At 44.7% G+C, this 27,835-nt stretch overlaps 1 protein-coding gene across 1 annotated transcript in view; it reads right to left on the bottom strand.

Moving 5' to 3' along the window:
• Positions 1-27,835, bottom strand: part of C2CD3 (C2 domain containing 3 centriole elongation regulator) — a 2,415,762-nt gene that overhangs the window by 2,300,289 nt on the left and 87,638 nt on the right. Inside the window, exon 3 of the mRNA XM_044072855.1 lies at positions 133-290. Within this exon, the coding sequence (XP_043928790.1) occupies positions 133-290 (158 nt within the window). The remainder of the gene's footprint in view (positions 1-132; positions 291-27,835) is intronic.

The following is a 27,835-nucleotide window of genomic DNA, read 5'->3' on the forward strand; positions in this document are numbered from 1 at the left end:
AGGACGGCTATCACCTACACGGCTTTTAAACTATGAATTAATTTTATTTAGCAGTAAGCATGAAATATGTACAGCTTTTGTAAAATAATTACCAGGTCGAAGGATAACATCAGTAAAAAATAAATGCTTAACCTGAAGTTCGCCCAGTTTCTCTGAGGCTGGTGAAACAACCGTAAAAAATCCGTTAATGGGATGACTTGGAGACAGCTGGGAAATTCCACTTATTTGTGCACGACCCAGTGGGAGATGATCAGCTTTTGTCATTACTTCCAGCACCAGGGTATCCATATCTGCAAGATAAAAACAGCCACATAAGTATTTATCAGAATTCCACATCAAGAACACAATTTACAACAGTGGATTTAAAAACTGTTATGTGCCAGTTCCATGTGAAGACCTTATACCTAAGAGAACCTATCATATACAGCTACGTTACAGAAAGCATTTTAAGGACTAGTAGTAGATATTAGAACACAGTTTAATGATAACCCATGGCTGGATGTACTTATCACAGGATTTACCTATAACCCACGGCTGGGTGTACGTATCACAGGATTTACCTATAACCCACGGTTGGGTGAACGTATCACAGGATTTACCTATAACCCATGGCTGGGTGAACGTATCACAGGATTTACCTATAACCCACGGCTGGGTGAACGTATCACAGGATTTACCTATAACCCACGGCTGGGTGAACGTATCACAGGATTTACCTATAACCCACGGCTGGGTGAACGTATCACAGGATTTACCTATAACCCACGGCTTGGTGAACGTATCACAGGATTTACCTATAACCCACGGCTGGGTGTACGTATCACAGGATTTACCTATAACCCACGGCTGGGTGTATGTATCACAGGATTTACCTATAACCCACGGTTGGGTGTATGTATCACAGGATTTACCTATAACCCACGGCTGGGTGTACGTATCACAGGATTTACCTATAACCCACGGCTGGGTGTACGTATCACAGGATTTACCTATAACCCACGGCTGGGTGTACGTATCACAGGATTTACCTATAACCCACGGCTGGGTGTACGTATCACAGGATTTACCTATAACCCACGGCTGGGTGTAAGTATCACAGGATTTACCTATAACCCACGGCTGGGTGTACGCATCACAGGATTTACCTATAACCCACGGCTGGGTGTACGCATCACAGGATTTACCTATAACCCACGGCTGGGTGTACGTATCACAGGATTTACCTATAACCCATGGCTGGGTGTACGTATCACAGGATTTACCTATAACCCACGGCTGGGTGTACGTAGCACAGGATTTACCTATAACCCACGGCTGGGTGTAACTATCACAGGATTTACCTATAACCCACGGCTGGGTGTACGTATCACAGGATTTACCTATAACCCATGGCTGGGTGTACGTATCACAGGATTTACCTATAACCAACGGCTGGGTGTATGTGTCACAGGATTTACCTATAACTCACGGCTGGGTGTACGTATCACAGGATTTACCTATAACCCACGGCTGGGTGTACGTATCACAGGATTTACCTATGATCGGCATGCTCTGATCACAAGGGGAAGCCATTTGTGTATAAATTCTGAGGTACCTACACCCAGTGATGGGTGACTGCTATTACACTGTGACATTATTTAAAACAGAAACTGCTTACCTTTCTTAAATAATATAACTGTATGATGGCACTACAGTGTTCTTCCACTTCCTCTGCTGTCATCTGATGTACTGTGCATGCATATGGTACATCAGTGCAGTGTAAGGGAAGTAGCAGACAAGAGAACATGTTTGTAGTGGGATGTCTATCTCTCGGATTTAAAAAGAATGACGTGAAACTCAATGTCTGGCATTACTGACTGATAAACACCCTCGTGTGACTTACCATAAAACTGAAGATTTTACAAGAGACTGTGCAAAAATATGAGAAAACTCATGATGCTCTGCAAAACTTGGCACGCTTCATAGGTATGGTTACCAGCAGTAATGACGGATTGCATTTCTGGCACCCATATCTTATAAATGTGTACAGTCTTGCAGAACATCCCTGATTTTTCTCACATTTACCCTGTCCATCATAAACTATGGTAGTGATGGCCTTACTCAAAGTATCCATATAGAAAGTACAGTTGTATAACATGAACTCACCATAACATTAGATGTTTAAATGATCACTGCTGCAGTACCCTTAACTCTTGGGTTATATCCTGTCAAGGATACAACAGCCAGCCAGCTTCTCAAACAGCTCAAACTAAGTTGACTAAAACACAAGTTTAGATGCAAAGCCTTTCAGAGCTTTGATGCCAGCAGAGAGGGAGGGAGGCTGAGCCTTTAAAGGACAAGGCTAGGAAAAACAAACGTAAATGTCCACACCCTAACAAAAAAACAAGGGGCATGGAGGGAGGGAGCGGTTACTGCAATAGTGATCATTCGAATATCTACAATTATGGTAAATTCAAGTTACACAACTGTACTATGTTCTTCATACTGATCACTGCTGCAGTAGCCTTAGCTGTAGGAGTAGATTACTATAGCTAACTATATTTAAGAGGTGCAAGGGGAAGGGTCCAGCAGCCTCCAGAGCATGGTTCTAGCAAAGCAAGATCAAGAGCTAGAGAAGGAATCCAGCTTACACTGCTTTGTAAAAGTAGGTACAGAGGACCAAGTAGCAGCTTCTAGAATACTTTTAGAATCCAACCCTTTCCAAATAGTCATAGAAGAAAACAAGGTCCTTGTAGAGTGGGCCTTGACTCTACCTGGAATAGATGTGTCACAGCAAGTATTACAAAAGGTAATAAATAGCCTCAGACAACCATTTAAAAAGAGGCTGATTTGACACTGGTTGTCTCTTCTTACCTTCAAAGAAATGAAGAATTAATCTGATAATCTGAAAGATTAGTTTTGTAAAGACAGTACCAGAGTTGTCTGTGGACATCAAAGGTAAGGAATATCCTCTCTCACTCATTTTTAGGTTCAGGAAAGAAAACAGGAAGATGAATAGATTGACTTAAAGTAAACTTGGATACCACTTTGAGAACTAATCTTTCTTTTATGCCTAAAGAAATCCTTTCATTGTGGAAAATGAGGTCGGGTTGACTCACCATAAGCACTTGCACCTCAGATAACCTTCTTGCAAAGGTCAGAGCAATAAGAAAATTGTTTTCCATGTTAACAACCTCAAGTCAGCTACATTAACTGGCTCAAATGGAGAAAGTGTTAGCTTCTCTTAGCACAAAATTAGGATCCCAAGGAAGGGCCACCAGTTTACTTAGAGGCCTGTTATGCAAAACCCATTCCAAGAACATTTTGACATGAGACTATCTTGAAAGAGGAGGATCCTATGGGCAGACTTGCTGAAATGCAAGATAAATTAACTGTGACAGAGGAATAAGAAAGGGCATAGATAGGATAGTAACTCACACAACTATTGTGAGACCAGAGAAAAACTAGCCCTGAATGGGTGATGTTTATGTTGTTAGTACCAACTAGAAATCCTTTTCCATTTGCTAATATATGATTTTTTATTTATTTATTTTAAGTAGCAGGCTTTCTTGCCTCCATTAGTACCTGCTGCAAGCCCTCAGCCCTCAGAAAACAGGTGTATAAAAGGAATTAAGACCATCATCCAGGCAGTCAAGTGAAGATGTATCAAACACCACTATTCTTGTGCGAGTAGATCCATTCTACAAGGAAGCTTGGGGTAAATCGCACCTGGCCATTTTCAAACGAAGGTGAACTATAGTTGCCTGGGCCGGAAGGAAGTCACCACAATGATACTGGGGGGATTCCTTCTGAATCTTCAGAAGTACCCTGGAAATTAAAAGAAAGGGCGGAAAGGCATACAGAAAAATTCCTATCCAAAGAAAAGAAAAGGCACCGGTCTTCCGGCCCTCCTACAAGGGGTCCCAGAACAGAATTGTGTCAGCTGATTGTTCAGAGATAAAGCAAACAGGTCTACTTGAGAAAACCACCACAGATGGATCAAATCCTGAACGACAACCCCGGATCTAGATTCCACTCGTGGGGGGTTGCCCTGGTCCTGCTCAGTTTGTCTGCTACACAGTTTTGCTCTCTGCAGACTGTAGGATGCCTGTAGAGTGAGACTGTGCTGTGACATTATATCCCAAGCTAATACGGTGAGTCTGCAGATGGGGTACAACCTGGTTCCCCCTTGCTTGTTGACGTACCAGATCACTGTAGCATTTCTGTAACCACTTGAAGAGATCCCGGGGACCAAAGATGGTTCAGAGAATTGAGCGCCTTAATCAGGGAAAGCATCTCCTTGATATTTATGTGCTCGAGTCTGTCCTTGTTGTCCCACACCCCCTGCAATTTTCTCTCTCCTGAAACTGTACCCCAAGCAAAGTCTGAAGCATTTGTGGCGACCGACTGCTTTGGAGTAGGGAGGGAGAAGGTGAGACCTTGATTATATCCATCGTCTCCACCAAGTGATTTCCTTCTGACAAACCCCAGTATTGGGACATGAAAAGATAAAGGATGAAGATGCTGGGACCAGAGAGATTTCAGATATCACTGTATCTTTCTCATATGGAGTCTTGCCAGGAGAATCATAGATGCCACGACACCCCAAATCCTGAGGTATTTCCTCATAGTGACTGACATCTGAGTGGAAAACAAAAATCTCTTTGAACTGAGGAGTCTGGTTGACATCCAATGAACACAATCTTGTGGGAGGGAGTCAAGAAAGACTTTTGAATGTTCTCTTAGAATCCCAGCTTGTGGAAGAGGTCTCTCCACCAAAGACAGAGATTCTTGATATTTTGAAAAAGACTCTGCAAAGTAAGCAGTCATTTAAATACAGAAAAATGTGGATACCCTGTATCCTGCAATGAATTATAACTGGAGCTAAACATTTTGTGAACACTCACTGTGCAGTGGATAATCCAAAGGGCAAGGCAGAAAACTGATAATGTGATCTAGACACACAACACCTTAGCAGACACCTGCAGTCTGGATGAACAGGTATGTGATGATAATACTAGACTTAAAAGATGCTGATCAGGAAACTTGAAAGAGGAAGAAGAGGCAGCAGGTAGTGAAGTGACGTCATTATGAATCTGAAAACCATTACAAACAAGTTTAGAACAGTAAAATCAACAACTGGTCTCCAAGCATTTTCTTTCTTTGGGGGCTAGGAACGTCTTTGAATAAAACCACTTCTCCACCTAAAAAGGAGGAACGGGTTCTATCCTTGGAAAGCATGTGATGAACAGGTGGAAACAAAACAGCCTGATCATCAGGATGAGGAATGACCCCCTGGAAAGGAGGAATTTCCTCCTACTGCCATCTGCAACCCTGATAAATGTTTCAGACAAATGAGTTTGGAAAATCAATCTGTTGCCAAAGAGAAGAACAGAGATTCAGACTTTCTAGAAGAGAAAGAGGGCCAGGGTGGGAAGGGAGCACAAGATCTCTTGAGCAGTCATTCACACTTGCAGGAGTGTCCTCAGTTTTCAGAGGTTTGAGACTTCCCTGTGGAACATCTTGGATGCTGCTTAACTATCTGTTCACTTGAAATCTCTTGAGACTGTTTATTCACTTTTTTTGCCAAAATTGGATGAGGAAAAAAAAATCCCTTGGACAATTTGGGAAAGGAGGGTTGAAAAAATCAGACTCCCAGGATCAGATTGCCGCTTTCACCACACTTTTTGATCACTTCTACAGCACAGGGCCGAACAGTGAATCTCTATCAAAGAGAGAATTTGAAATCTTATTTTTATCATCTGGAAGGTTCTGTGAATGCAGCCAAACAAACCTCCTTAAAACCATACCAGTGGCCACAGCCCTGGAAAAAGTATCAACAGAGTCATATATACATACATTGTAAACAATGAGCAGTGACCAGTGCAAAAACAGTACTGGTGGTCATAGCCCTGGAAGGAATATCAAGAGTCACACACACACACACACACACACACACACACACACACACTGTAAACAATGAGCAGTGACCAGTGCAAAAACAGTACTGGTGGTCATAGCCCTGGAAGGAATATCAAGAGTCACACACACACACACACACACACTAAACCATGAGCAGTGACCAGTATAAAAACAGTGCTGGTGGTCATAGCCCAGGAAGGAATATCAGAGTTATATACACACACACTCTGTAAACAATGTGCAGTGACCAGTGCAAAAACAGTACTGGTGGTCATAGCCCTGGAAAGAATATCAAGAGTCATACACATATACACACACACACACACACACACACACACACACACACACACACACACACTGTAAACAATGTACAGTGACCAGTGCAAAAACAGTACTGGTGGTCATAGCCCTGGAAGGAATATCAAGAGTCATACACACACACACACACTGTAAACAATGTGCAGTGACCAGTGCAAAAACAGTACTGGTGGTCATAGCCCTGGAAGGAATATCAGAGTCATATACACACACACACTGTAAACAATGTGCAGTGACCAGTGCAAAAACAGTACTGGTGGTCATAGCCCTGGAAGGAATATCAGAGTCATATACACACACACTGTAAACAATGTGCAGTGACCAGTGCAAAAACAGTACTGGTGGTCATAGCCCTGGAAGGAATATCAAGAGTCACACACACACACACACACACACACACACACACACACACACACACACACACACACACACACACACACACACTGTAAACAATGAGCAGTGACCAGTGCAAAAACAGTACTGGTGGTCATAGCCCTGGAAGGAATATTGAGTGTCACACACACACACACTGTAAACAATGAGCAGTGACCAGTACAAAAACAGTACTGGTGGTCATTGCCCTGGAAGGAATATCAACAGAGTCATACACACACACACACACACACACACACACACACACACACACACACACACACACAGTAAACAATAAGCAGTGACCTATACAGACTATTCTTCACAAGAAGAAAAACTGTAGTCAAAACATTCCCCATACTTTCAAAATACGTCAGAATAAACTTTAACATACGAGTCTGACAATTTAAAATAATGAAATTCACAGTTGCAGAAGTATACACTTTTTCCCATACCTATCAATACTTTCCACATCCTTATTAGAAAGGTTAGGATTGGAACTAAGTGCTTAGGAGCAGAGGAGTCAACTAAGGCTATAGCTGCTGGGTCAGGTTTGGAAATAGTGTATAAAATTTTAAAAAGACTGATAAACTTTACACATGATATCTGCTTTTTAGTGACAGCTGGCTGACTACCATGAAAATTGCAGGCAATAAGAAATGCATACTCTACAGCACACAAGATAGAACAGGAGGACTGGGAGTAGGTCCTGGAAAATCTTTCTGTAACAACTCAGTATTTTTGAGAGACTGAGAAACCTCAGTGTTCTCCCACTGAAAACAATGGGACATTCTAGCAATAGTCTCAGAGAAAGAGAACTCCCCACACACACACAAATGGGGAATCGGAAAGAGAATTCTCCTCTGGATATGAAACCAGAAAAAAAAGGACAAAACCCTGAAGCCATCCCTGCATCTTCCTGTTCAGATTCAGAATCTTGGATCTCTTCTGGAAAGGAAGCATCCCTCTTTCTTTTACTGGAAACTACTCTACATGAAGGATTAATAGACAAACAAACCCTGAGCCAGTCCCAGTAAACTGTCTCTATCCAAATAAATTTGAGGAGTACTAGATACATGCTTGGCTTTCTGTTTCTTTTTGACAGGAAAAATGCAGGCAATCATGTTACTAACAGTAGTCACTGCTGCCCCATGGAAACCTTCCCTGTTCCTTTTCCCAGGACCAACAAGAGTGGTTTTCCCTTGTCCACTGAGGGGACCCCAACAGCGGCAGATGACGCAGCTAACCCCCAGTCTTGCTTCACATTTTCACTTTGTGCTGGAAGAAGGACCAACTCTGGGAGTGACCATCTGTTCCATTGTGAAGCCAAAAATGGTGCTTCTGTGCTTGAGAAAACAAGCAATAATGCCAGTTAAACAGTCCACAAAAATTACTTTTTTTTAACAGAAAAAACACATTAAAAAACACTTTCAAATACTACAACAGCCCCACGACCTTAAAATATACAACATTTCTCCACAAAGCACAGTTGATCAGTTAGTTAACACTACTTTTGAACAGACAAACAATGGATGCTCTGATTAAAAGTATGTTACAGTTTCAAAACAATCTGTTAAAACACTCCTAGCATTAAAATAACTTTCCTTAAGAGGAAAGTAATAAAACAGCAGTAAATAAATAAGAAAATGGAGGGGTATTCCCACCAAAAGGGAACTTATCTGCCCAACTATGGAAAGTACAAGCCAACTGTTGATCCTCAAAAACCCCAGAGGAGTGTACTCTTTGGCAGCAATAAACCTCAGAGGGGCTTCGCGTCCAAACTTGTCTTTTAGCTAGCTCAGCTCGATCTGCTTTACAGTTCGGGCATTTGAAAGGTGCCCTGAAGCTTTAGAAGCTGGATGGCTGTTATAGCCATAGCAGGATATAACTTGAATAGCTAATGCGACTGCAGCAGTGATCAATATGAAGAACATAGTAGAGCCACTCAACAACACATTAGCAGATGTATAACTTTCTATTGGTATATGTTCAATTTACAGAGGACGCACTAGCTGGGCTATCCAATCAGCATTTATATTTTTAAACTGTAGTGACACTTAATATCCCAAAAGAGATTCCTTCCACTCCAAAGGTTCATTTCTCACTAAAGAAAAAAGTGGCAAATTAAACATATAACCAAAATGCGATCTGACCAACAAGTAAAATAGAAATATAATGCAAACATTTAAGGATACAAGTTGCTAGCAAGATTTACTCTGTGATCTTGGGTCACTTGACTAGAAACTGTATCCTTTTGGAAGTCATCTACCCCAGGGAACTACCACATTGACAATACACCTCTTAGAGTTGGCACAGTTGTTCAGGAATTGGGAACTTATGTGGACAGTGAATAACTTCTGACCAACATGCTTCCTTGGATGTAAGAAAGTCATTCAATATTGCACAGCTTATAAACAAAGGGATTGTATCTACATTTAGGGATGTCATTGCCCCCCTTTACACAGCTCTCATTATGCCAAACAGTGAATGCACTGCTCCCTCTGACATGTATCCGTCCAGACACATGCAACAGCTGAACGCTCACAGAGCTCACTAAAGGACACAAGGTCTAAACATGTCCTATAATATGGACCGACTCAAACCCTGTCACTACACTTGGAAGGACAGGTATATCTCGCAGAGGATACTGCTGCTGTGGAACAGACTCCCTTATCCACATGAAAAAAGTGTCATCCTTGTCCATATTCAAGTGTAACTTAGATCTGCAGATGGGAAACAAAAATGTACCCCCAGACTGAGCCCCTGTACTACTAACAGACAGAGACAGCTCCTAAATCCTTCATCCCATGCACGGGCCTCCTCAAATTATCTCAGGTATGATCCCACTTATTTTCATATAATTAACATATAATTAATCGATCATGTAATGTGTAAGGCCAATCTATAACCAAAGGGGTAGATTATTTTGGCTACAAAAGGGAGATTGCCTAGCCTTAAAATGGTAGCCTAGCACTATCTATGAACCTATACCCAAAAAAGGAAAAGCAAACAGTATTAAGCAAGGTCTGTAACAGTACACTCAAGCAAGCGAATGATAATAAAACATGACTGCTCAGAAAGACGGCATAATGAGTTAATGTTGAATCAAATGAAGCGAATTTCTGGAAAATAATCAATGGAACAAGGACAAAACTATTTTTGCACAGCACCTATAAACTAGAAAAAAGGTGTTGCAGGTGGTTTTGTCACGTTAAACAAAACGGCGAGCCCTTCAAAGTAGATCGGGCTTTACTAGTCAAAGTAGATCGGGCTTTACTAGTCTCATCTAGTTTACTCCAGTGACACTAAATTCTGCTTCATGCTGAACTGACGCAGATGTGATCAAATGTAAAACCTATTAAATGACCTTTTTTCCCCAGAAAAGAAAGGAAACTGTGCCCTTCACAACCTCTGCACAGGGGGCTTGGGCCCTTGTTCTTTCTTCAATATCCCCAAATCTCAGGTGACCAACTTGTGGGGTAAATTATATTAGTTATGATGGGTTTCCATTCAGTTAGGTGGACTCAACCAAACTTGTTTCTGCAAGTTAGGTTACAAAAGAAAACAGAATACCTTTACAGACATTAAAGTTAGATGTGTTCTGGTCCTGAACCATTGTTTTACAACCAGTACATGAGCAAATTCTTGAAATACGGGTTATGGTGTAACAGTAAAAAGGCAGAACAGTGACAGCCACATTTGTAAAAATGCAAGACCATGTAAGATATACTAATGTTTGCAATAATCATCCCCACCCCCACTTAAGGGACAACCTTCCATTTCCACACTACCATGAATAAGACAAAGTGGGTATTGGAAACCAAATGAAAATGAAATAACATCACTAAAGAGAATTAGAAAGTATACTGAATATGTACATACAGAGCTGCTAGATATGCTACACCTAAAGAAATCCCAATCACTCCATGCCACACGCTCCAGGGACCCAAACCTCATTACCACAATAAACAAAACATGCTGGAAGGACAGGTTCCTAACTCAGAGACTTCTCATACTCTGGAACAAACTTCCTATTCACATTAAGCAGAGCACTTCACTGGCCCTCTAAGAGAAATCTTGATGAGTGGATGGGCAATAGGAAGTTCACCCCGGGGACCACTTCAGTGGCCTTGCTTGACAGGGGCACTGGGAACCAACTTTGGGCAGCATGATGCCAGGGAATTTTCTTGGGCTAGGCTTATATAGGCTCCAGGGCCGTTAGCCTAGTACACACCTATGAACATAGCAAACCACATACCAGAGGATAAAAAAGACCAGTGCTGAAGAAATGTAATAGACTACAAAATTTAAAGACTACTACAAAGTTTTGAAGCCAACCTAGCATCCAAAATACAATTGAGAGACATTTCTAAACCTTAAAACAACAAATGAACCCCCAAACCCTTGATAAATGCAGAAAATTTGAGATTTCACAGCAGGGATCATATTGCACATTTACTTATTTTAGAATAAATGGCAAAGCCACAAAGATCAGTTATTAGGTAACTGGTAAAAGCCCACACTGGAAACAACTTTCCTTTTCAGAGGCAATTTTTTGCCACTGTCTCAACATATTACATTTTAAAAACGAATAATACTTGCCATACAAATCTGTGAACTGTTGCAAGGTCTGTTGCTTGAAGATTCTGACTGGGTAAAGTGATGATGATGATGATGCCTTACTTAGACAGTAGCTTGATGAAACCTTCTCCCTCACTCCCCCAAGGCATATACCCGTAGAAATATAAAGCCATCACCTCAATTCCAAGCCGAGCTGTAGGAAACCTTGCTTAAAGTCATATAAATAGAGAGCAATCAAGTCTGTCAGTTAACGGAATTGCTGCAATCTGCCTGGTGGAGTGCACTCTTGGGGAGACAGCTCAAACTGTATTACACTATCTGGAAGGACACTGAAAATATTATTTAGGACTTAAAAGTCAAAGACAGCAAGGGCACAGTGTGCCTTGTAGCCAGAAAAAGACAACTTCTAGTTTAGATGTTAAACAGTTTTTTTCTAAACATTATCAGCCTGTTTAAAATGTTTTATTTTTAATTCCTTGTGCATGTACCATACTGTTTTTATATTGCTTTGGAAAGAAAATGTTTAAATCTAAATGCTTGTGGCTGTTACTTTACTTATTAGCTTAACAGTTTATGCATTTTACTGGTAAAACTGAGAATTGGTAAGAGCCTGCCCTTTAAAGAGATAAAGCAATTGTTACTACTCAAATACCTGAGAGCAGGCTTATTTTAAGCAAATGATATTCTTGGATTGCCAAATGTAATCTGGCTGGTGGCATCAGGCATTAAAGCTTGGGAAGGGGTGGCACTAGTGTGGGATGGTTACCATTTACCAACCGTTTTGGGGAACACTGTGACAGTGTTTTGTGTAAAGTCATTTCATTTGTTTTATGACTGTTAACATGCCTGCACTAGAAGTCACAAGGGTCAGTCTGCTGTGTATGAAATTCTGAGGAAAGAGTAGCTGTACAGTGTAAAGTTTATTTGGGTGTGGCAGACGCTGGCTATTACCCAAAGCAGTAGTGCACATTTACCATACATCCTTAAGTCCAACTGCCCTCTGTCATTAACTAGGACAAAACAGTATGATGTACACCCCATGCTACTGTTTCTGTTGCACAATAAATGCTGACAGTTGTGGTGCAGGAGTTAAAGACCGAAGCACCTGTCCTTCACAAAATAATTGATAGGCAGTGGCAGAAACTTACAAACTGGATTCTGAAAGCCTGTAAAGATGTTCTGGGCACTAAATCACGTGTATACCCTTTTAATCAGAAACTAAATATACAGCAGTTATTTTATTTATTAATCTTTAGTGAAGAGTGTTTGTGGTTAAGAAGCAACCAAAAAAATAAGCTCTTCTGAGAGTGGAAAAATGACAATATCACAGCTGCCTTAAGGAGTGCAAAGCCAATGGAAATTTGTGCATTGGTATGTCCAATGAAAACAAGGTAGCAGCCTTGTGTGCAGCTGAAAAGCAGTCCAATGAAACTGGAGAAAGCTAAATATCATCACCACCAGCAGCTGTGAAACAGACATCTGAGGCCTGGCCAGGTGCGTGAGTCATCTAGTGCTTATAGTGGGGTGACTAATACAGTTCTGGGAAGACAAACACTATCTGGTTAGAGTTTTAGCTCTTTTATTTTCCCTGTTTGCATACAGACAGTCTTATTGTAATGGGTGTGCAACATGCACTTCACAAACACAGGTGCAGCAAGCTGTGCACCTAAGCACCTTAAAGGTAGCACAGAGCAGCCCCTAGTGGTACTACAGTGTGCAGCTTAGCCACAACCACTACAAATAGCACAACACCACTATTAAGAAAGGCTCCTGAGCTGTGCTGTTACAGGCACACATATATATACCAGAGTTACACATATGCTTAATTAGACCTGCATGTACAACTATACCACCTATCTGTTAACTGATGACTATGTGGTGTATGACTATATGACACCCTACACATCTAACTTTGACATACAATGTAATGTCATATGTTTATGATTTTAAGAAATCCTTACTTAAACCTCCTGGACCCATAAAGATTAAGTATCAATAAAAATCCAACATGATAGCTCCAAATACCTCACTTTTAACAAAGAACCACTGTAGACACAGGGTCTCAATACCAGTTCACCAAATCACTCCACAACAAAAAAAAAAAGTCTTTGTGAATTGCATGAGACACAGATTCTACACTCATTGGGATGAAAAAAGACAGGGTGAAGGTCAGTTCTCTTTCAAGAGCTAGACTCTCAGATATTCCAAGGTCCCTCAGGATCCTTGCTACAGGCAAATATGACTATAATATGGTAGCTGTGCATTTAAGGATGTAGGTCTTGGGCTGAACAAAACAGGTGGGAAATGCAGAGAGACATGACTGAGCTGTCTATGCATGTCACAGATGCAAGCGAGACCTTGATACGGAGCACATTCCTCCTTTCTCCACAAAATTATGTACAGGTACAAAGAAACTGGTTTCAACAATTGGCTAAAAAACTGGTATCAATACAAGGGAGCCAGTAAGTGTCAACATGGAATAAGATACCCGACAGTCCTATTTGCTTTGCAAAACATTGTCAGCAGATCTTGTTCAAAGGCTAATTTATAATGGCTAACGCCTTTGCTGCCCCACAGTGTCTTCTTAGACAAAGTTCAGTTAGTGAACGTTCCAAACCAACACGTCAAAGGTATCAGTATCAAAACAGGATCAAATTAAGATGGCTCTGCTCAATGTCAGAAGTTTAAACAACAAGCCCCCGACACTGAGGCACTCCTGCATTTGTATGTGTTAGCACTGAAATCTGGTTTAAATGCCCAGAAAATACTCCTCCACATCTGGGTCTTGTGCCGACAATACCTGCAGACCAACTGGCAACTGAGGTGGTGTACTAATTATTTGTCAGGAACAATATAACCTCTAAACAAATTCCCAGAGACCCACAAACGGAACTGATCGAACTACAAATCACACTACACAAAATCAACTATCTTTTTATTGCCTGTTAAAGGAACCCTTTCAGTAACCTAAGTACATCTCAGTTTCCTAAAAGTGAAGGATGAACTACTCAAATAAGAGCTGGATCATTCTGAGACATTAAGTACTCAGCAATTAACTGAATGACCTACACTAACATAGAATGTGCTCAAAAGTTTAGACCTGATAAATAAAAATTAAAAGAACTAGATTGTTACAAGACCAACTAGAGGACAAAACACTCTTGACCACACTACTTACAAATGCAGCGGCAACATGCACAACATCCCTACTATCTCCTTCTCTGATTAAGTCAGCCCATGAGCTATTAACCTTTTCTCTTCAAACTGCCTAAATCCCCAGAAAAGTACATTTTTTTACCTACCATAAATGTAGATGTTCGAAGATCCACATTGCTGCAGTCCTTACATATGGGTAGTCCGCTGTCCTCGGTCGGCCCGAATACCAAAGTATAAGGCTGACGTCGGTCAAGGCGCTTAGAACTGACATCAGAACGTCAGGGTACAAAAGCGCATGACCGACGTCATATCCTCAGTCTTTTCTTGCCCCAGATGTCAGAAGGCCCTAAAAAGAAAGGCCAAAACCAAAAGACAGCAAAAAACCAACCAACCACCCCTGCACTAATCCTATTTACAATATTTACAATATTCACAACCCAAACCACACAACCGCCTAACTACAGAGGGGAAGGAGGGAGTGACTGCAGCAATGTGGATCTTGAACATCTACATTTATGGTAGGTACAAAACTGTACTATGTTCTTCATCTCACATTGCTGCAGTCCTTACATATGGGTAGAATCCCAAAGCAGAGGTAAGGGAGGATGGCAAAACTATAAAGCATTAGGAGCTGCCAAAATGCCCTGTAAAATTGCAGTGGCAAAACCAGCCCTAGATTTAGAGTAAAGTGGAAGGTGGTAATGCTTAGAGAAAGTATGCACTGAACTCCAAGTAGCTGCCTCCAAAATATCTTTAGTTGCCACCCCTTAAAAAGCTGTAGAAGTGGCAGTAGCCCTAGTGGAATGAGGCCTAATCCCAGCTGGAATCTCCTTACCATGATGGGAATAACAGAAAGCAATACAAAACCCAATCCACTTAGAAATAGTTTGTTTTGAAACAGGCTTGCCCTGAGAACCCAAAGCAAATGAAACAAATAACTGCTGAGACTGCCTGAACCCTTTAGTTCTGCTCAAATAATATCGCAACTGCCTGTGTATATCCAAAGTGTGCAAAATCTTTTCCCCTTTATTTTGGGGGTTTGCATAAAAGTAGGCAAATGAATAGTTTGGTTTAAAGCCACACTAGAAACCACTTTAGGCATAAAGGAAGGATTAGTACGCAAAGATACCCTATCCTTATGAAAAATTAAGAAAGGCTCAACCGCCATAAGGGCCTGTAATTCAGAAACCCTTCTCGCAGAGGTAATGGCCAACAAAAAAGCAGTCTTCCATGATAAATATTTCAACTCGGCAGTAGCTGCAGGCTCAAAAGGTTGTAGAGTGAGTTTCTCCAACACAAAATTGAGATCCCAAGCAGGAGTAGGAGCTCTACGGGGGTCTTATATTCTTTGCCCTCTAAGGAATTGCTTAAACAAAGGATGAGAAAACAATGGTGGGTCACAGTCATAGTGAGCAGAAATTGCTGCAGCATGAACCTTAATAGAGGAGAAGGACAAACCTTTGTCCAGTAACTCCGTAAGATATTGAAGAGCCACACTTAAATTAGGCTTAGAAACATCAAATTCCTTTGCTGTACTCCAAAATAAAACCTCCTCCATTTATCTGCGTACACTTTCCTTGTCGTAGGCCTTCTGGCCTCCCAAATAACATTCAAAACTTGCTGTGGAAGCTGAGACCCTCCAGGGTTTAAAACAGAATATGCCAGGCTGTTAGATGTAGAGAGTGAAGTTTGACATTGAGTAAATGACTGTTCTCCTGAGACAGCAGGTGTGGAATCAAGGCAAAGGCCATGGAGGCTCCTGCACCAGACTTCTCAGTAATGGGTACCAGTGCTGTCGAGGCCAATCTGGAGCTATTAAAATCATCTTTGGCTTGTCCTGTCTGACCTTCAGGAGTACCTTTGGGAGGAGAGGCAGAGGTGGAAAGGCATACACATGAAGATTGCTCCAACTGAATGAGAGAGCATCCACTTTCCAAGCTGTGGGATGAAACCTTTTTGTGCAAAACTTTGGCAGCTGGTAGTTCAGTGGAGAAGCGAACAGATCTATGTCTGGAGTTCCCCATAACACTGTCAATTTCTGAAATACATGAGGATCCAATTTCCACTCATGGGGATCCATAATTTGTCTGCTCAACACATCTGCTAAGGAGTTCTGTGCTCCCGGCAGAAACCTTGCCTGAAGATTTAGCTGTAAACTGAGAGCAGTCTCCCACAAAATCATTGCTTGTCTGCATAGAGGATAAGAATGCGTTCCCCCTTGCTTGTTGATGTACCACATGACAGTTGTGTTGTCTGTTAGAACCAACACCTGCCCTGGGAGAAGTAAATCCTTGAAAGCTATTAATGCAAATTGGACTGCTAACATCTCCTTCAAGTTGATATGCAGATGTTGAAGTCTGGCAGGCCACGTGTCTTGTACCCACTTTCCATTTAGATGAGCTCCCCAAGCTTTGTCTGAGGCATCTGTCGTTAGAATCTGACTCGCCTCTGGCCGGGTCACAGTGAGTCCCTTGTTTAGGTGACATTCCTGAGCCCACCACAAAAATTCCTTTTGAATGCAAGGTATTATCTAAATGACAGTGTCCATATCTTGGCAGTGCTGTGTCCATACATTTTTGAGATACCATTGTAGCTTCCTCATATGCAGTTTGGCATTGGGAAGTACCAGAATACAAGATGCCATGAACCCCAAGGCTTGAAGGACTGTCCTTGCAGTCAGCCTGGACTGATGAGACAATTGATGGAAGTAAAGAGAAAGATTCTTTTGTTTGTCCGGGGTCAAAAAGGCCATCTGGGATGCTGTATTCAGTCTCACACCCAGAAAGCACATGTCCTGAGAGGGTACTAGACTGGACTTTATTTCGTTCACAGAATACCCCAGGCATCTTAGCACCGCTATCACATACTGTAAATGATGAAGAAGTTCGTCCTTTCCTTGGGCCAGAATCAGGCAATCGTCCAAATAAGGATAGATCTGTATTCCTCTTAGCCTGAAGAAAGCTATCACTGGAGCCAGAACCTTCGTGAACACTCTGGGCAGTAGATAAGCCAAAGGGCAATGCAGAGAACTGATAATGAGAAGTCCCAGCCAAAACGCAGATACTTTCTGCAACTGAGCCTGATAGGAACATGAAGGTAAGCCTCCTTGAGATCCAGAGTCACCATCCAGTGATCTTTGCTCAGCAGAGGTAAATGCTGTTGTAACGTCAACATTTTGAACTTGGGAATGTCCAGATATGTGTTGAGGATAGATAAATCCAAGATTGGTCTCCACGTGTTCCCTTTCTTTGGTACTAGGAACAGGCGAGAATAAAATCCTAGGCCCACTTCTGGCAGAGGGACCGGTTGTATGGCCCTTATTTGAAGTAGCAGAGAAATTTGTTTGTGAGCCTCTAGTCTTTGCTGAGGAGGAACGTCCGGCATGCCTTTGAAAGGAGGCAAGGTATGGAAATAAAACTTGTAACCTCGGTGTATGATATCCAATACCCATTTGTCTTGGGTAATCAAATTCCAATTTTCCTTGAAGAGTGCCAACCTTCCTCCCAAAGGAGCTGCCAGGCAAGAAGGATCTGGCAGCTGAAAAGGTAGGTCATTGGGCCTGTTTACGAAAGGACTGGCCCCTGCCCTCACCAAGATTGTGCAGGTGAACTCCCTGTTCTAGGTCTGAAAGAACTCTGAGCTCTGCCCCTACCACGCCTAGATCTACCCCTAGACTGAGAATCATAAGAAGGATACGCCCACCCCTTAGCAGGCCAATTCCTACTAAACTTTGGAGGCTGCACTTGCAAAAATCTTTAACAGCCTGCATGGACTTAGCCTTGTCTTCCATTTTCTTCAAGACTGACTCCACAGGTGAACCAAACAACACATCAGACTGTAAAGGAGCATCCAAAATCCTTGTCTTAACATGGTCAGATAAATTCTGATCCCTCAGCCATGCGTGCTCATGAAGAACTGAACCAGTGGCAGCCACTCTAGACGAGGCCTGTACAGCATCAAAACCACATTGTAAAGAATGCTTACCCACCTGCTCTGAAACATGCACCAAATCTTGTAATTCTTTACACTCAATGCCTTCCGCCAGAGCATCCACCTTAGACTTCAATTGAGAAAGAAGATAGTTTTGATATTTCAACATATGAAACTGGCAATTCAAAGCCCTCATAGCTAGGGTAGAAGATGTATAGACTTTCTTTCCCCATCTATCCAAAGCTCTGGCCTCTTTATCTGGAGGAACCGGATTTTTACAACAGAGGCCTTGACACCCTTAGGTCCCTGACTAACAGTTTCTGGGTCCGCCCTAGGACTCTTATAAAGATATTTATGAGCCTCAGGCACCCTGTAATACCTATCGCGTTTAACAGGAGCAGGAGGCAGAGAATCAGGATTAAGTGAAGCCTCTGCAAACACATCTTCCACAACATCCAGAACAGGAGGTATAGCCAAGGGCCTATGCTGGGGTAAAAAAAAATTCCCCTTTTCCTGGAATCAGAGAAGTCCTGACCTTCCCACTTAAAATGTTCCTCATGGAATGAAGAGTCTCTGAAAAGAAAAATCCTCTGGAGGAGAAGCAGAAGGAGTCGAATCATCTGCATCAGAATCAGAATAAGGAGAGTACTCCTGCAAGTCTTCAGCAAGACTCAGAAACATCCGAAGCCTGCTCAAAACTCCCCAACTCTGGCTCCACCCTAGGCCTCTTATCAGGAGGGGCAAAGAACCTCTAATCAGAGTAATCAAATCTTCTGCCATTTTAAGCATGTGCTTCTTGGGCACAGACCCTGCTGCACTAGGAGAGACCCCAACAGAAGCTAAACCTGGCCTGCCTCTGGGAGAAGCCTTGGAAACAGAAGGAGAGGGCCTAACCACCCTAGGAAGGGAGGGAGTACAGTAACCTGGGAATCCCCTTCAGCCTGACCTGCCTCCTGAGAGGCCACATCCTGCAATATCAAAGTCTCCCCCTGGGACTCCAGAGAAGCCTCCGCCGGAACCACCGGTTCCACTGACGCTCTAAAGAACCGGCGTCCGAACGGACGACTCTTGCCTGGGTTTAACTGCTTTGTCTTTGCGCTTCTTGAAGAAGCGGGCCGGAGAATCCGACGGCATATTATAATTGCACCGCTTCAAGACCAGCCTAGCACAATCTAACCTTCGCTAATAGTGCGCTTATTGAATCTAGCACAAAAGCGACACCCAACAACGCCGTGCTCAGGCCCCAAACAAGGAATACACAAAGAATGATAATCTCTATGCGGTATCTGTTTCCCACAAGAAATACAGTTATTCACTTTTTCTGACATCCGTAAAACACTGAGGCAAGAAAAACAAAATATTCCCAACGGGTACTTAGCCAACTTTGATTCGGTCTGAAACTCCGAACTCGAAAAATTTCAGAACGCCGAACGGCACTTGCAACGCTGCTTCTGCATCGGACCATGCGGCAAAAAAGACTGAGGATATGACATCGGTCATGCGCTTTTGTACCCTGACGTTCTGATGTCAGTTCTAAGCGCCTTGACCGACGTCAGCCTTATACTTTGGTATTCGGGCCGACCGAGGACAGCGGACTACCCATATGTAAGGACTGCAGCAATGTGAGATGAAGAACATCCAAAATATCAAAATTCAAAGAGCTCAAGTGCACAAATCTCCTCAAACTGTATGATGTGCTTTCAAAATTGACTTACAACAGCATCAGCCCAGACACTGCCTCAGCAGACAGGTTCACCAAGGATCTCTTTAACAGCATCAGCCCAGACACTGCCTCAGCAGACAGGTTCACCAAGGATCTCTTTAACAGCATCAGCCCAAACACTGCCTCAGCAGACAGGTTCACCAAGGATCTCTTTGCTTACACAAACAGAGAATCAGCAGTTCCGTCCAAATCCAAATATAAATGTAGCAGATCTAAAGACCCACAAGTACAGTACAGTAGACTCCCCCTTATCTGGTCTCCCTTTAACCGGACTCCTCTTTAACCAGCCATAATTTCTTTAACCAGCCATAATTTCATTAAGATTTCTTTCCATGAATCAAATTTCTGTTGCTAATTCTAGGAAAAAGTACAATGTGCTGTACTCAGAGACAACGTATTACTTTATCCAGAAAGTGAAGTTAAATAAGAGCACTGGTAATCAATACAACATATGTACATAACTTTTAATCTCATTTACAACCTATAAATGCTATGCTGTATGCTTTTTTAGATTAACCAGCCATTCGTTTATCCAGCCTAAGGTCCGGTCTCAGCAAAACTGGATAAGAGGGAGTCTACTGTACAACATTATTCATTTGAATAAGAATTTTTGACAAAACTGTTACCTTTACTAAGGCAGCCCATGAACTCAGGTTGGCATTTGAAGCAAAGGACAATTACAAATCACTCCTTAGTAATATTAGAACCTAAGAAACACTGAAAATGTACAAAACTCATACTAAACGACACAATCTACACAGACCCAATGGACATCGCCAATGTCGTATCAAATAAATTTAGTACAAATTTCACTTGTGAAACTCCTTAGCTCTCAAACCTCATCATTACTAAAGGACACGTACGGAAAGTGCTGTCCAAGACTAAAGACACTTCATGGGATCAGATAACATAGCAGGCTGTTTGACAAATATTGCAAAACATGCCCTGGACATACAGCATACAGCAGTGGTGATCCCACTCCATAAGGATGGCCTTACTTCTAACCGCTGGAGCTATAGGCTCATTAGCATGATGCATCTCATTTGCAAGGGCCATAGAAAACATTACAACAGACTATGTACATCGATATTAAAAATCTCATCAGGTTAGATCCATAGCAATTTGGTTTTGCAAAAGGTAGATCCTATTTACTTAACTAGGTCAACTTCTTTGAAAAGGTAACAGAAGCTGCTGACAGTGGTCATACTGTACCACACAGTTTACCTTGATCTGGTCAAGGCGTATGACTCCATCCCACATGGGAGAGAAATAAACTAAATGCATTATAAATAGATCCCTATGTGGTAAGCTGAACAGCAAACTGGCTAAAAGACAGAACCCACAACTTGCAGTTGGCAGAAGCAGTGTCAGAGAAATGAAGGTGATCAGTGGTTCATAGGTTGGTACTAGGCTATCGGCCCTAAGGCCTACACAAGCCTAGCCATAACAATTCCCTGGCTATTTCTTCCCACACTATTTACTTCCCTGGACCCCTGTCTAGCAGGGTGACTGACATGATCCCTGGGGTGAATTTGCTATCTCCCATCCAATCGTCAAGTTTCCTTTTGAAGACGGCCAAAGAGGTGCTCTGCTTGACATGTATGGGCAGTCTATTCCAGAGTCTGGGGAGTCTCTGGGTCAGGAACCTATCCCTCCAGCATATTTTGTTTATTGTGATGACAAGATTTAGATCCTTGGAGCATGTGGCTCTGAGGGATTGGGATTTCTTTTAAGTGTAGCATGTCCAACAGCACTGGGTTTGACATGGCCTTGTATGTTAAGCAGAGATCGCCTCGGAGTAGACAATATGCGACAAGAGTATAGCTGGAGTTTTTTAATGCAGTCAGCATAGGGCATCTGCTTTAGGCCTGTGATTCTTTTAGTGAGGTATTTCTGCTGCCTTTCTAGTTGTTGCAGATGTCTTGAGAGATACATACCAAATGGGGCTTTGTATTCTATAATGGGTCTAATGAGGGATGAGTACAGTGGGACAATGACCTCCTTTTTTCTGGATGAAAAGCCCTTAGTGATGAGGTGTGCCACATAGAAGGATTTCCTCACTGTTGTGGCGATGTGGTTATTGAAGGTGAGACCACTGTCCACCTGTGTCCCTATGTTTCTTATCACACTTTTGGGGTGTTTAGTGTACTGCCACCTATGTGATAATTCATGGGTACATGTTTTTCCCAAAGGGAATAATTAGAAGTTATGTACTTACCATAATGTTCCATCTGAGTAGGTGGATTCATTTGGCTGCAACCTGTGGGTATGGATCCGATATCGGATCCGAACCGGCATGGTTTATCCAGCTATGGATCCGAGCTCCTAGCTCCTCCCCTCACCCATAATGCCCTGCTTGCCCTACATGACCTCAGATCGAGTTTGCCCTGCACCAACTACCCTAACCAAAGGGTAACACACCCTATGCAGGAAACTGACAAGGCCAGGGGGATAGGAGGGCGGGATGGTTGCAGACAAATGAATCCACCTACTCAGATGGAACATTATGGTAAGTACATAATTTCTAAATCTGAACTAGGAGAATTCATTTGTCAGCAACCTGTGGGACAGAGTCCCCAGCTACCTGAATCTTGGGTGGCCATCATGGAAGGATATTCCGGAGCACCGCGGAGCCAAAGGATGCTCTACCTCTAGAAGTGACGTCCAGCTTGTAATGAGTAATAAAGGTATGAGATGAAGCCCAAGTGGCTGCTGAACAAATGTTATCCAGAGGAACCCTAGACTTAAAGGCCGCTGAAGTAGAGACAGACCGGTCGAATGAGCATGGACTCCTCCGTGCGGGCCTCCCAGAGGCTTGGTACGCCAACAGAATACACTGAGAAATCCAGCGTGACAAAGAAACTTTGGAAATTGGTTTACCCAGATTGAATTTGGCAAAAGGAATGAACAACTGGTCTGATTGCCTATGACCAGCTGTCCTATAACGAAGCTGCCTGTGAACATCCAAGGAATGCAGCTTGTATTTGCCTTTGTTTTGATACTTAGTGAAGAAAACAGGGAGGTTGATGGACTGATTAATGTTAGCTTCCGAAGCTACTTTAGGAAGAAAGGAGGGATTGATCCTGAGGTACACCCGGTCCGGATGAAAAATCAAATAAGGCGGTTTCATGGACAGGGCCTGAAGCTCTGAAACTCTCTTAGCCGAAGTAATGGCTACCAAAAAGGCAGTCTTAAAGGACAAGTATTTAAGATCGACTGTGGCCGAGGTTCAAGGGGAGCGGTCAAAGCCTGAAGTACCAAGGAAAGAGCCCACGGGGAACCGCTTTTGACAGGGGGTCTGAGCAAAAAGGTGCCTTTTAGGAAGGTTTTGCATAACTTAGCCGACATAAGAGACCCTGAATCGTGTCCAACATGGTAATGAGATATGGCCACCAGCTGAACTTTGACCGTGAAACTACTGGCGCCATCATTAAAGAGAGTAGTAAGGAAATCTAGAACCAAAGGAAGGGGAACCGTGAAAGGATCTAGGCCTTGCCACTCTGACCAAATGGAGAAACGCTTCCATTTACTGCGGTTAATTTTTCTGGTAGAGGGCTTGTGGGCCGCTACCAGAATGGCCTTAAGTGGAGACGAGATACCGGGAGTCCTGATTAGGAGTGGAACTGGAGCAGCCAAGCAGTCAACTTCAGGTTGTCCAGGTTCGGAGTCGGCAGGTTCGACGGGTGTGATATCAGATCCGGAATGGGATCTAGAATCCAAGGTGGATTCACTGAATGAGACCTTAGGTAAGGGAACCAGATCTGTCGAGGCCAGAACGGGGTAATGAGGATCATTCTGCACCCCAACAGAGAGGCTTTCTGAAGTACTTGTAGCATCAGAGGTAGAGGGGGTATGCGTAAAGAAGACCGGGAGGCCAAGCATGCACCACAGCTGCTCTCGGAGAATCCCAGGAGGGGATTAGAGCGAAAAACTGTCGACTTGGCGCTTAAAGGAGAAGCAAAGAGATCGCAACAGGGAGTCCCCACTGTGCGAAGATACGCTTCGCTACTTGAGAATTGAGAGACCACTGCACGGGAGAGAATGGTGCGACTGAGCTTGTCCGCTAGGATGTTGGTCAGACCCGAATATGCGCTACGAGAAAGCGGTTGGTGGAGATCGCCCATTGCCACACTCTCATGGCTTCTCGACATAAAGGGTAAGACCTGGTTCCCCCCTGTTTGTTGATGTACCAGTCCACCGACATGTTGTCTGACTGAATCGCAATTGTTCCCAGGGAAGGAGGGCCTGAAGTGCTTGCAACGCCAAGAGTACCGCCTCATTTCCAGAACATTGATATGCAGGAGGTCTCTGAATCGCTCCACGTGCCTTGGACCATCCGCCAAAATGCCTCCCCCACCGAGGCGGGAAGCATCCGTAGTCACCGTGGCGAGAGGGGGAGATGCACAAAAGGGGCGGCCCCTGTGGAGGTCCGGAGAATGGAGCCAGCACAAGAGAGACCGCTTGCAAGCCTTGCTGATTGCAATGGGATGATACAGGGGAGGGAGAGAAATGACCATTGCACCTGAAGTGTCCATTGAAGCACCCGCATGTTCAAGCGGCGCATGGAAGAAGAGTAATCGCTGCCGCCATAGACCCTAGCCCTCAGGATCAATTCCGCAGGTGTTGAGCTGGAGTGAAGGATGGCCCGCACCTGGAGTCTCAGATTCAACCCTGTCGGTTGTGAGAAAGGCTCTTAAATTTCTTGTGTCCAACCTGGCTCCTATAAATTCTATTGTTTGAGTAGGGACCAGGTTGGACTTCTCTATGTTTACCGTGATGCCTAGCTTGGGAGCTAGACGAAGGAAGGAGTCGCTTGCCAAAGAGAGTAGATGCCTTGTTGGGGCGGTGAGAAGCCAGTCGTCTAGGTAGGGAAAGACCTGCACCCCTGAAGCCTCAGGTGGGCCACAACCACTGCTAACACTTTGGTGAACACCCTGGGGGCTGTGGTGAGACCAAAGGGAAGGACCCTGAACTGGTAGTGACTGGCTCCCAGCCGGAAGCGAAGAAACCTTCTGGATCGTCTGTCCATCTGAATGTGGTAGTACGTGTCCTTGAGGTCTATAGAGCACATCCAGTGATTCTCCCCTAGAAGGGGGAGGATGGACTGCAAATTGACCATCCGGAACTTCTCTTTGGGAACTGACAGGTTCAACAGGGACAGGTCTAGAATGGGTCTTAGGTCCCCCGTCTTTTTTGGCACTAAAAAGAACCTGGAGTAGAACCCTGATCCGATCTGGTCTGGGGGGACAGGCTGGATGGCTCTTTTCCTCAGCAGATGGCCAATTTCCGCTGAAGCGGCCTCCCTCTGATCGGGTGGAACATCGGGGAGGATTTTTAACTTTGGGAGATGAAGAAAGGGGATCTTGTAACCTCTGGATATAATCTGGAGTACCCAGCGGTCCGATGTAAAGGACTCCCATGCCGCTAGGTGCTCTGAGAAACGCCCCCCGACTGCCTCCAGAGTGGAGCAGTCGGGCAACCCCTCAGGGTTGCTGTGTGGGCCGTACAGAGAAAGGTTCCCTGGACCCAAAGTTCTTGGGAGCCCCTCTGCCCCTAGGGCGGCGTCCTCCCTGTCCTCCTCTGCCGTGGAAGGACTGGTTGTCCGGAGCGGGTTGGGAATGCTGTACTTCGGAACCACATCTTCTTCTGGCCCTTTTGGTTCCTAGAGTAGGACCTCTGGGGCACAGAGAAGCGGACTCCGACGGCAGACAGCGTCTTCCCGTCCTTCTCACTCTGAACCAAGGTATCGCGAACCGTCTTGCCAAAAAGGGCAGAACCGTCAAAGGGGGCGTTCGTGAAAGACTCCTTGAAGGGCTCCGTAAAATCGCAGTGGCGGAGCCAGGCCTGCCATCTTGTGACTAGGCCCACTCCCGCAGCTCTAGCGGCTTCCTCAGTAGTGTGGGAAAGTAACCGCATAGAGGTGTTAGTCACAGAACGAAGAGTGGCCATACGGGTGGAGTGCATAAGTTTGTCCTCCTCTGACATGGACTCTGGGGGGGTGCAGCGTATTCCTTGATAAGATCACGCAGCATCCTAATGACATGTGCCAAATAGTTGAGCGCCCTCACTGAGAAGGTCGCTGAACTAAACATTCGCTTCCCCAAAGGTCCATCATCCGAGACTCCTTGCTCAGGGGATGGACTGAGGGACTCTCCTGGGCGAGTTCCCTCTTAGTGGCTGCTGCCGACAACATGGCATCTACTGGGGGTCCCTTGCTCCAGTGGGCACGGTCAGCAGGGGGGCTAAGGATCCTGTTGGGCCCCTTAGGGATTGGCTCCACGGTGTCTGGTTCCTTCCATGCCCTGGTGGTAATAAGGTCCACCAGGGGGTCGGCAGGAGGGGACACCCAAGAGGTAGACGGGCCCGCTTCAAATGCCTCCAAGAACACTGACTCGTCCGAGGAAGACTTTGGGGCAGACCACCCACCTCTAATCCGTAACATTTCCATGATGTCTCCGAAGGAGACATCCTCAGGGGGTGATCTTGAGGAGCCTTCCCCTTCCTCCAAGTCAGTGTCTTCGGTCAAAGACTCGGGGGAGTCTATGTGCCTCCTCTTACACGAATGCTTGCGAGGTGCTTCCTCGGGGTGGCTGTCCAAGGAGCCCTCACCAGCAATGTCCAGAACCGCAGGAACTGCTTGGGGCAGTGAAGCGGGCTGTCCCAGTGGCCGGGTGATGGAAGCCTGGCCCAGAGCAGATGGAGTGCGGGACGGAGCCGAAGCAAGGGCCGGGGGTCCGGATGCCCTCAACAGAGCCCTCTCCACTACATCAAAAGCCGAGGGGGAGCCAGCCTCGACAATAGGATCCGAAAGTCGGCTCCCCCTCGGATCCGATGAGCGGATCGGAGCCGGCGCCGAGCCCCTCGGATCCGAGGGACCAGTGTGCTCCGACAAAGACGGCGCCGAAGGCACACTGAGTTCCTTGGATCCGAAGCTCGGGCCAAGGCTCCGAGTAGTCGCATCCGACAGACTCGAGGGCAGGGTCAGATCCGAAGTACCCAGTACTGTCAGCTCCGACCCACCCGCGGCTCCGAGGCTGCCCGGCTCCGGGCGCTCCAAACCCGGGTAGCGGGTCGGAGAAGGAGCAATGGGCTTAAAAAAGGGGGTCGAGCTCCCCCCCCAGAGGGGGGGGGCAGGAGCACTCCCATCTGCATCTGGGCCTGGATGAACCTTCGCATCATCCGGTCCAGATTAGCATCCTCCACGAGGCTACCGAGGTATGCCTTGAGTGTCGCCTCGATAGCCTCGAAGGAGGTCGGGTTTCCTCAACCTCGGGCTCCGGTGAAAAGCACGGGGACCGGAGCCGAGGAGGGGAAGAGCCAGCAGCCAGAGAGGCCGGAGGAGAAGCCCGCTTAGCCGGCGGGGCCGAAACGGAGGTCTCGGCCCGCTTGTGGTGCTTCTCTCTCCGGTCCTTTTTCCTGGCTTCCCTCTCCTCTGACCCTTTGGTGGGAGTTTGAATCCCGGGTGGAGGAGGGGGAGCAGGCAAGGCAGGGACTGCCGAAGCAGTGACCACCAAGGGGACAGGGGCCAAAGCCGAGTCTGGGGGCAAGAGTCCCGCCAAGACCAGCTTCGACCTTCGCTCCTTCAATGCCCTGGGGTTGAACCCTGCACAGAGTGAACATCCTGAAGTGAGGTGTTCAACCCCAAGGCATCGAACGCACCGAGTGTGGCCATCAGCAGGGGAAAGCTTATGGCCACACTCGGAGCACTTTGAAAACACAGCCTTTGGGGCCTCAGACATTACTATTTTTTTTTTTTTTTTTTTTTAAAAATAGTAACAATAAAATAAACTAAAAACACTCACACAAAGGCCCCCAAAAAAACACACATACACACCAACTATGAACCAACAAGGG

This window comes from Protopterus annectens, chromosome 5.part1 (genome assembly GCF_019279795.1).
Source record: "Protopterus annectens isolate FY-2018-M chromosome 5.part1, PAN1.0, whole genome shotgun sequence".
Lineage (NCBI taxonomy): Eukaryota > Metazoa > Chordata > Ceratodontiformes > Protopteridae > Protopterus > Protopterus annectens.